Raw genomic sequence first — 11,319 nt, 5'->3', positions numbered from 1 at the left:
CCTACCACTGTAACTAAGAATGGCTTGTTTGACTCTCTTCAAGATTGTTTTTATCTATAGAGAAGATATCAATCCATTTGGAGAGAACCTACAATCTCCGAATTCAAAGTAGAGATCTTGAATTCGTAAAATAAATGGAATCAATAAACTAATGTATGCAAATACATTGTAAAGCATCTCTTTTATAAGCTCGATTGTATTTCTAAATTTAATTGATTATGTATGTTGTCTTTTATTGCGTATAATTTAAGATGCTAATAAGTTGACTGACCCTAACCTTTAGGACTAGTATAGGAATTTGAGAATTATTCTCAATTCTAAAATTGTAAGTTTTATCTTGAGTCCGTTAAGAAAGAGTAGGCATGTGATGCCTCATTCGCTTGATGTATTTTCATAAATAAATGTCACACTATTTCCTCATCCACTCGGATATTGAATAATAAATGTGTCTCTTATATGTGTGATAACATATAGGGCCTAATGAACAGTAAAGGACTCGTCTTAAAGTTGGAAAATATTACTATGATAGTTTTTTGTATTTATATTTTTGTTTTAATAAATATACCATTTCTATTTTCTTGTTTAAATAGAAAAGGGTTCCATTTGATTTTAGTAATGATTGTTGTTGTCTAATTTTGACTAGAGTTCATGAGACTAGAACATTGAGTAATAATATCTACATGTTAGATATTACCCTAAACGATTGCTATTACCCTAAACGCCCGATCACCCCTTTCCCTGATCATATAGTGTTCTCTTCAAATCGCGATTCTGATCTGTTGCCAGCGATTGTTGGTTTTGGGTTTCATGGATTTCCCATCTTTCTCCTGGTTATCGAGCCCTTCCTTTACATGAGTAGGGTCGGTTGTCCTCTATTTTTCGGTCGTGTGGGAGAGGAGGAGAAGATGCCAAATCGCAGACCCATCTTTGTTCGGCCATGTGGACAAACGCAACACCGGTCATCATAGGTAACCTCCTATGTCGGAAACAATTTCTAGTTAACAGGTTGCTACCGGAGTTGTTTCGGGTGGTTTTTGAGATTTATCATTCGCGAAAACTTGTGAAGTTTTCGGAGAACATTCCATGAACGTCGAAAAAGTTATGACTATTTGTCCTAAATTAGTCGTCAAAGGTTTATCATCGAAAATTACACTGAGAATATAATTTTTGATGATAGTTAGAATACCCCAAAAAATGATCGTGATAAACATTTTTGTATGTTTTTCTGAATAAGATTTTTCTCTTGAATCGATCGTTATCGATCATCAGCTAGTACCGAAGACGATGACACGGCTCGTGGCTTTGGAAGCCGTCCAGACGAAAGCTTAGCTTGGATCACTAGTAGAGGGGGACTTCGATAAGGATCGCTCGATTGATGTCAACCCCACTCAACGTCATCAATAGAGGTACACGTAGAATAATTTGTTATTCTAAAATTTTTAATTTTCTATCATTCCTTGTACACTATTATTTTTGCATGTGTTGGGTGTTCATTAATAATTAGGTGTAATTATTTACTTTATTCCGCTGCGCACATTTGCGAAACGTGTAAATATGCACATTGCACCGGCATCATGATCTATATTATGAGGTTATCGGTGGAAGGGAAAAGAATTCCTTCTACGACCTTGACTCTCTAGCAAAAGTTGTATATGATCGTACGATAACTTTTAGGCTCAGGGGTCATTTCAGTTCTTCATCTTCTCAAGTGGAAGGCTTAATCAAAGAAAATAAAGAATTAAGAAATCGGATCATGACATTAGAGCAGTCTGAGGCCAGTGAACAGTAGTCAATGAATGATCGGGTCAAGACCTCAGTAGAGTGCCAAATACAAGAATTTATAAATCGGTGGAGTCTAAATTTTCTAAGCTCATATGGTTTTAACTCATAGGAAACTCAAGACCAGAACGCTACTGATAAGTAGTTTTTCTGATGTAGCTTTTTTATTTATCACTCATAAAACATGCAAATTAGTTATGTTAATTTTAATACTATATGCATTTCTAATTGTATATATTATATATTTTCATGAACAATGTAGATAAATGTATATTCTATTAGCATCAATAGATATCCAAACTCTAATTAAGATATATTTTTTAAAATATGTGAAACTTGTGTTTATTAGTTTGTGTAATTTTTTGAAAAGTAGTTTTGCCCTTGTGTATTTTCATTTTAACTTTAGATTCATATATGAGCAAAAAAATTTCATATATGAGTAGTTTTGCACTTATTTTTTTAATAACATATCATATCATACTTGTTATAGGATTGGATGATATGACGATGAATGTATTAGGTTTTGAGTTAGGATGTGTTGGTTTTGAGTATGATGCGATGTTTTTTTTTTAAGGAATTGTTTTAGAACAATGCACAATGCTTTAAATGAATGATGAATGTGTAATGTACCATGAATGTGTAATGAGCCATGTGTGATGGATTATTTTTGAATGTATCGTGGATGCATGGTTTGTGAATTATTTATGAATGATGATGGTTTGTGAATTGTTTGTAGATGTTTTTTTTTATCTTGTTTGTAAATTGTTTGCGGATGTTTTTTGAATTGTTTGCGAATGTATAGTCAATTGTTTGTGATGGTTTGTAAATGTTGGATGTGTAATGAATGGTTTGTAATGTTGTATCGTAATATTATATCTTAATCTGGATGTAAACAAGATTTAAATTATAGAATTAAAGGGTTGCTATCAAAATTTTACCCTAAAGTAGCGAGAAATTTTTATTTCCGTCGCTAAATTAGCGACGGAAATAAAATATCCGTCATTAAATTAGCGACGAAAACTAAATTGTTGTTGCTACATTAGAGATGACCATTTTGTTTCCGTCACTAATAGCAATGGTCATTTTTTTTCCGTCGCTAAGAGTAGCGACGGAAATAAATTTTCATTGCTAATTAGTGATGGAAATAAAATTTCATCGCTAAAATTAGTTAATTAGCAACGAAAATAAAATTTCATCGCTAAAATTAATTGACAATCAAAATTATTATGATCTAATAATCCAGTCGCTAAGTGGTCACTAAGTAATCTGATTAGCGACTGAAATTTTGATCACTAATTATGGTTTATGTTATAATGCATACTTATGATATATAGTCTACTAGGCTTTCCATAGATATAATATTTCTTGTCATACTTATGATTGCTATAAATGGCAAATTCTCTATCACATTTGATGTATTCATCTAGTATATAAGACAAGATCCAATAATATCCCTTAATAACTTACAAAGGAAAGTTATTCTGTCTTTCTTTTTCTCTCTCTTCATCGTCTCTTCTTGTTTTTTCTATTTCTAAAAGTTTGCTCTACAAGCACGAAAGTTAGATTTGAAGTAATATTTCTACCCATTTTTGAAGGTTTGAATTCATACAACATATTATCGAAAGAGATTTAATCTTATTATTCTTGTCTCAAATAAAAATAATAATAATCTAATATACATATCATTTTGCATGATATGTATATTAGATTATAATAAACGAGTCACTCGGAGAATTAAGTTACAATTACTCAATGAGATATGATATTAGGTAGTAAGATCAAAGTAATAGTTTACTAACCACGATCATTTACTTGATTTATACTCAAACAAATTCTTGTTCAGTATGCAAAGTGTAGTAGTATATATACATCTAGTGAATTGAAGTAATTAATGTTGTACCAAATATATTTGATTAACACATCTGCACCATTGACGCATGTGTATAATAATGGCCACACGTACAGAGAGTCACGGCAAAAAGGAATATAATGGCCATGGAGACATGAGTACACAAGCACAATTAGTACCCTCCCACGTGGGCACGTGGAAACACTGTGCATGCAGCGGTCACCCGTACAAAAGCCCGCCCTCCTCCTCGCACAAGCGAATGCATGCAAATGCAACGCCAGAGAGCAGTGTGGAAGAACCCTAGCTAGCTACACTACACCACAGCTTAAATTAATTCCCCTTCTCTCTAGTAAACAGATATATAAAAGCTCCTCGCTGCTTTATAGCTATCAGAACGATTGGATTACCGAAGAGGCATTTAATTATTATTTATTTTTACAGTGGATCACAGGCTTGCTTTGCCCACCAATTTGACTAGTGTATTAACAAGGGAGGCAGAGAGAGAAGCCATGTGTTTTTACAATTTACACTAGTGTTTGATTTGATTCCTTCTTCTCGACGGTCAAACTTTCAACTTAGGCCAGTGCACTTACCAAGATGAAGGAAATTAATTACTGTCTTGTTTTTTGTTTTTTTCTTTATCATGCATGTCTCCCTTGTGGAAAAAGAATATAGTAAGAGAGGGAGGAATTAGTGGCTGCCTCTTACTTTTGCTGTTCATTTGCCATGCCATCTTCCCTTTTCCTTTCAGAAGACAAGGGTTCATGTTCTTGTGAAAGGGAGCCTTTTTACCTCCCTGAGCACCACCCTTTTTTTCAGGCTCCATGTACACACAAAATGCATAGCGATCGATGAACCTAAACTATGAATGAGAAGAAGCTAAGTGTGAATATTTTGGTCAAAAAAGGAAGAGATATGAATTGCAGCCTTTTTTTCAGCCATGTGTATTTTATAGGCTTCACACACAAAGTCTATACGATGCCATTTCTTCTTTGTGGTATTTTAGTTAAATATATGTAGAAGGCATGTGATGTTGATCCACCTCTCTGCAGTTCTCTCATATCATTGCACCATCCTGCCCTCCTTCTTCTTCTCCTCCTCCTCCTCCTGCTTTTACTTAACCTCTTTGTTCTGACCATTTTTTACTTAACCACAAGAAGACAACTTCACCTCCTTCCTCTCCTCTTATCTGGAGTTAGCAGAAGGGAGTCAGGTTTGCAGGTTAATTCATGGCGTCCATCAACAACTGGCTTGGTTTCTCCCTGTCGCCTCAGGAGCTGCCTCCCTCCGGCGCCAGCGACTGCTACGGTGGCCTGTCCGGAGAACAGGATGGCTCGTTTTCCATCTTGGAAGCGCTCGAACGCCCGGAGCACCGTCACCACCAAGGTAAGTGCGAGGTTCTTGATCAGATTAATTAACGGATTGATGCCGGGGGATATGGGCCTGAAGAGGTGAGGTACTGCAGGTTGGAGCGCGAGGAGTAGCTCCTCCGAGCTGTCGGTGCTAGTTGGGTCGGGCAGCAGCATCCAGCCGGCGATGGAGGCAAGCCAGCAGCCGCCGAAGCTCGAGGACTTCCTCGGCGGCGGCCACTCCTTCTCCCACCACGATCATAATATGTTTGACGCTGCTACTACTGCTGCCACCGCTAGCAGCATCGGGCTCTCCATGATCAAGTCTTGGCTGCGGAACCAACCCGCGCCTGGGCCAGCACCGGCGCCGCCTCCCTCGTCGTCGCAGATGGATTGCGGTAGTCTTGGCGACGCGGGAGCTGCGGTGCCGGCCGCGAGCTCGCAGACCCTGTCGCTGTCCATGAGCACCGGCGCTGCGGCCGTCGGGAGCGGCGGCGGAGAGAGCTCCTACTCGCCGGAAAGGAACAACCACAAGCAGAAGGATCATGGGGAGGCCATGGCGAGGAAGTCGATCGACACCTTCGGCCAAAGGACGTCGATCTACCGGGGAGTCACAAGGTTCGTCGACATGAACATTGAGATCTTGCACTCGTTCCACGTTTCATTTTTGATTCTCAACTCGTAGCAAAAAAAAAAAAACGCATGCAGGCACAGATGGACAGGCAGGTATGAGGCTCATCTTTGGGATAACAGTTGCAGAAGAGAAGGCCAAAGTCGCAAGGGTCGCCAAGGTCTTACAATCTCTCTCTCTCTCTCTCTCCAAATCATGGTTTTATCATATATATCATGCCTTTTTGATTAGCTAACGTGCATGTTCTTGGTTTGGTCTTGCATACGATCATGGGATTGCAATCGCCTTCATGCAGTCTACTTAGGTAATGCATTAGTGATCGAAGCCAAAGAAGTTTTCTTCCATTTTTAGGGTTCTTTTACTGAGATAATGCATGAACTCAGGTGGCTATGACAAGGAGGAGAAGGCAGCAAGGGCTTATGACTTGGCTGCCCTCAAGTACTGGGGTACCTCTACGACTACCAATTTCCCTGTAGGGTTCTTCACGATGAGCTCCTCAATTTCTTCCAATCTACTTTTCCAAATTCCTTTTTCTCTAATGCTTTATTGGCCATGCCAGATAAGTAACTACGAGAAGGAGTCGGAGGAGATGAAGCATATGACAAGGCAGGAATATGTTGCCTCTCTTAGAAGGTATGTGTGTGTGTATATTATCCATGCACCTGTTTTCTTCTCATGTTAGATAAACAACTATGAGAAAGAGTTCCTTCGGTGCAGGAAGAGCAGTGGGTTTTCTCGTGGCGCCTCCATCTACCGTGGAGTGACAAGGTAAACAGAGATATATGTGGTTCTCTGAAGGTCGATCGATCGATATCGATAGCAACTTCGTTTGATCGACTGAAGTACATATCTATTTCTTTTGCGAATTGCAGACATCATCAGCATGGAAGATGGCAAGCTCGAATAGGAAGGGTGGCCGGAAACAAAGATCTTTACCTTGGAACCTTCAGTGAGTATCACTAATTAATTTGGTGCTTGATCATCATGTCTCTTAAGTTATCATCATCGCATTGCATGCATCAAATTATACAAAGATATAGAATATATTATATCTTCTATTTGCAATACTAGATAATTTCTATTGAGACAAATTAAGCTTTAGTGAGTGAATCGACAATGTCGTCGTAGGCACCCAAGAGGAGGCAGCAGAGGCCTATGACATTGCGGCGATAAAATTCAGAGGCCTAAACGCAGTCACCAACTTCGACATGAGTCGATACGATGTGAAGGCTATCCTAGAGAGCAGTACTCTTCCGATCGGCGGTGCCGCGAAGCGACTGAAAGAGATAACCGACCACACTGAGGCGAGCATAGATGGCCGGATGACCGAGGATGGCAGCATCGCCGACACCATCAGTAGCTATGGCTCTCACCACCATGGCTGGCCGACGATTGCCTTCCAGCAGGCAGCGGCGCAGCCGCTTAGCTTCCACTATCCTTATGGCCAGGCCAGCAGGGGGTGGTGCAAGCAAGAGCAGGAGGCTGTAATCGTTGCCGCCCAAAGCTTGCAGGAACTGCAGCAGCTCAATTCAGTGAGCAACACCCACAACTTCTTCCACCAGCCATCTGTGATCCCCAACCTCATGACCCTGGACTCATCCTCCATGGACAATATCATCGCCGGAAGTGCAGGTGGGAGCCTCGTCGGAAGCTATCATCAGGTATTGGACAGCACCGGCGGCGGCGGAGGAGGATACATGGTGCCAATGAGCGGCAACAGCTACGCCGAAAGTGAGGGAAAGAACATGGTTTTCGACAACAATGTGCTAGCTTCTGTCGATCCTTATGCAGCTGCCAGGAACATGTACTACCTGCCACCGCAGTCCTCCTCGGCCGGCATGGCAGCGGTGAAGGAGAACGCTTACGAGCAGATCAGTGCGTGCAACAACTGGATGATGCCACAGGCCGCAACAGCACCTGCAGGGAACAATGTGACTGTCTGCCATGGAGCTCCTCCTCTTTTCACAGTCTGGAATGATGCTGCCTAGCTAGCTTCAATTAGGGCAGACGACGACAGAAGGATTAACATAGTCGGGGAAACATTAACAAGAACATTCTAACTAGTTCACTAGATGTGGTTAGGCTAAATAGAAGGAGGTAGCTAGCCATTATATTCATGATTTCTCTCCACCATGCATGCAACTTTTCTCGATCGTGACATATATAATTAAGAGCATCATTGTCCTGGAGCTTGGTTATGGCTTGTGAGTTCACAAGCTGTGAATTTTGGGGATCTCCAGATCTTTGTAAATTCCAAACATGAAAGTTGCATAGATTTAGTAAATCTCTACTCTGTCTTTTCCCCACTTTTTTCCTTTGGATTGGAATTGAAGTATTTATACATATTAACAACTTAAGGGACACTTTTGCCCTAGCTTAATTCTTGCACGCATGGTCATGTTGATTGAATTGTTTTCTTTTGGTGGCACATGGAGCAGCTGCTAAGTTGGACTGGTTAAAGGGCCATGCTTTGACAGCTTATGTGCAGGCTGAAGACTGCATGCATGGACAAGTTAAACCTCAAAGTGTGCATGCATGGGTTAGCTTTACAATTGTCCTCCTATAGATTAAATTTAAGTCTTAGTCAACCACTCAATCTCTTCCCTACTCCCACGTGAGCTAGCTCTGGAAGTCAACTCTTTGAATAGACACTGGCAATTAGTTCCTAATTAAGATATATGCTTGTCTTCTTTGGCAGTGAGAATAGGTGGATGACCTAATTAAGTTGACATAGAAACATGAGCATTGTGTATATGTATCATTTGGCCACTTATAAGCTAGGCCAACGATATCATGGTTTGCTAAATAATGATTTTGAGTCTTTTCAGCAAATATGGTTGTGTTTCGATATTGTAAATATTGTCACAATGACTCGGAGAGGTTTACAAGAAGTTTCATTTGGGGATGATGGTTCTCATAGAAGGAATACACATTTGGTGAGATGGGAAAAGATGGTAAAGCAAAAAGGAGGATTAGGACTAAAGAGAATAGAGGATCTTTGCATTCTTGGGAATGCTTTGATTCGACATATACACATATGATGGCAAATCCAAAGTACCTACAAGCATATCATAGGTTTTGTTGAGCAAGTATCGGAGTTCAAATGCTCCACGAGCTCTAGTTGCAACAGTCGATGACTCATCAATTTGGAAATCCATGTGGACGATATGGAGAGACCGTGAAATCAACACTCAATAGGAGTTGCGAGATTTTGTAGAGACAAGTAATTGCACAAGAAGCTCCTCTGAGAATAGCCAATAATGCTAAACTTGTTGAGAAACAATTCATTCATTCAAATAGTAGATTGCTTTAATAGAGGTCAAGTGGCTTATTAGTTGGCTTGGATTGGGCAGCGGGTTTGTAGCTTACGAGCCCGTGTTAGCCTAGACCAATATTGTGTTGGGTTGCGCTATGCATAGCCTGAAGGTCTATTCTTTCTATATATAACTCGTCCCTCACCCTCTTTTAAACATCCCTTCCTAATCTTCTTTCAAAACAAAGAGGATCTTCATGATCCAGACCATCACTTGTGTCATTTTCGTGACTCATATCCGACAAGCAATTCGAGTTTAGCATACACTTTCACCAATTGAGACCTCACTTTCACAACTTCATGTTGACTCATTGCAACTTATGACTGAGCATGAGAGGTGTCTACCACAAACACAAGTTTCACCTTGCTACCCAGTAATGCATTTAGTAACAAGTATTTCTACATTCAATTCAATTGATTATAAAAGTTGTGATAAAATTATCTTATAATACCTATTAATATTGCACAAGGCATTTGGGCATAGTAAAGCATTGTGGGAGATGTAGTCATCCCTCCTTGTGATTCCCCTACATGGAAACATCTTGATATAATATTTTCTATATTTGCGATGAAATCACGTAATGTTAGATTGGGACTTTCTGCAGATGGATTTCGACCATTTGGTCAGTCGGACAACTATATTCATCTTAGCCAGTTATTTTAACACCTTATAATTTACCGCCATGGATGTGCATGAAAGACGAATTTATATTTCTGACTGTACTGATTCCAGGTCCAACAAACCCGAAAGAGAAGATAGATATTTTCTTGCAACCTCTGATTGTCGAATTGAATGAATTATGGAATGTTGGATCTGAGACTTATGATGTTTCAAGTAAAACCAATTTTACCTTGCATACTGCTTTATTATAGACAATTAGTGATTTTCCAGCATACTCAATGTTATCAGGATGGAGCACAGCTGGTAAATTAGCATGTCACATTGCATGACAGAGTCTGATGCATTTTCATTACCATGCAGTGGAAAGGTCTCTTGGTTTGATAATCACCGCAAGTTTTTGCCACTTGAACACCCTTTCAGGAGAAATAAGAAAAATTTCCTCAAGAATGTTGTAGTCACAAAATTGCAACCAAGATTGAAGTCAAGTGCAGAAATTATTGATCAAATAGACAGTTATGGTTTTCTACCAGTATATGATCAAAATTCTGAGGAGATAAATAAATACATTGTCAAGATGTGCAAATGTGGTTGGAAGAAAAGAAGCATTTTCTGGGACCTGCCATACTGGAAGTTTTTATTGGTTCGACATAATTTGGATATGGTTCCCTTTATCCACCAGCTTCCTGTCTGATTTTATGAAGGGAAAATATAAGCAACAAGAGCATAAAAAACAATGTAAACTGAATGAGAATGCACAATTCTTCAATGACACAAACAATCATCTTACAGCATGGCCAACTGAGCATTTTTTTGCAGAGAAAGTGATCTCCCCGGAAACTTTCCTCTTAGCATCCTATGAAATCCAAGTCTCTCCAGAAATTCTTCAATTAACCTTAAAGTATCAAACACAGAAAACTCTATCACAACCATAAAGAGACAATTTCATCAAACTCATGCATGTTGCCAACTGTTTACATGAGCAAATTGTTTACATGGTCTAAGGAAATTTTTTTACATGAGCATGTTGCCAACTTCACTGTATTGAGAGTTGGTGCCAATATCACATTCTATAATGTTACTTGTAACTTTCTTGTAGGCTTGCCCAATCAAAATAAGTAGTGACTGTATCATTTTTATTTAGAACATACTTTGTGTTATAATGTTATTTTGCAGACACAGATATGTCTGATCAGGCAGCAGCACCACCAGGTGGCCGGACTGTATTGAGAGTTGTTGGCGGGTGGTAAGTAATGGTGTTATTAGTAATTTTTAATTCATAAATAATTGCATGTCATATGTCTAACATTTATATGTTTTATAATGCAGTTTTACGCCAGATGGTCATAAAGTTGCAGCCTATATTTCTAGTAAGTTCCGCGAGCGAGTATGTCGTTCAGGGCATACTTGGAGGCATGTCGACGAGGGCATGCGAACCTTCTACTACGAGGAGTTTGTGGTAAGTCATTTTAAACACCTTATAATGAAGTTGTTTTTGTTTCTACTAATTGTTTTTTTTTCTTGCAGAAAAAGTATACTTTTGAGCCAGGGCATGAGCAGGAGTTTCAAGACACCTGGAATGCTGCTTGTGCCAAATTATATAAAGATCTGCTATATAAATGCAGAAGAAAGGGCACCAGACCATCTTGGATCCCAGAGGACATCTGGGCTGCATGGCAAGCCATATGGCAAGCAGAAAGATGGCAGACAAATGCAGCGACAGCTCGATCCAACAGAAACACCGAGCTAGCTGGCCCTAGCACCGGATCCACAAAGCAT

The 11,319-nt window shown here is 39.6% G+C and overlaps 1 protein-coding gene across 1 annotated transcript; it reads left to right on the top strand.

Annotated features, from left to right (window-relative positions):
• Positions 1-4,857: 4,857 nt before the first annotated feature.
• Positions 4,858-7,596, top strand: LOC141813423 (AP2-like ethylene-responsive transcription factor BBM2). Its single transcript, XM_074701388.1, has 9 exons — positions 4,858-5,014; positions 5,094-5,595; positions 5,686-5,768; positions 5,904-5,912; positions 5,992-6,080; positions 6,168-6,241; positions 6,326-6,376; positions 6,481-6,557; positions 6,737-7,596. Exons 1-9 carry the CDS (start codon positions 4,858-4,860, stop codon positions 7,594-7,596), a joined length of 1,902 nt encoding a protein of 633 aa, XP_074557489.1.
• Positions 7,597-11,319: the final 3,723 nt, after the last annotated feature.

This window comes from Curcuma longa, chromosome 20 (genome assembly GCF_044706935.1).
Source record: "Curcuma longa cultivar G26 ecotype Majalengka, Jawa Barat chromosome 20, ITB_CL_G26_1.1, whole genome shotgun sequence".
Taxonomy (NCBI): Eukaryota; Viridiplantae; Streptophyta; class Magnoliopsida; order Zingiberales; family Zingiberaceae; genus Curcuma; species Curcuma longa.
This window is presented reverse-complemented; position numbering and strand designations above follow the sequence as displayed.

Excerpts from the sequence above, each read along its gene's own strand:
- LOC141813423 (XM_074701388.1), top strand. The coding sequence starts at position 4,858 with ATGGCGTCCATCAACAACTGGCTTGGTTTCTCCCTGTCGCCTCAGGAG. Across the intron at positions 5,596-5,685 it reads ATCTACCGGGGAGTCACAAG|GCACAGATGGACAGGCAGGT; the intron begins GTTCGTCGACAT and ends AAACGCATGCAG. Across the intron at positions 6,242-6,325 it reads TATGTTGCCTCTCTTAGAAG|GAAGAGCAGTGGGTTTTCTC; the intron begins GTATGTGTGTGT and ends CCTTCGGTGCAG.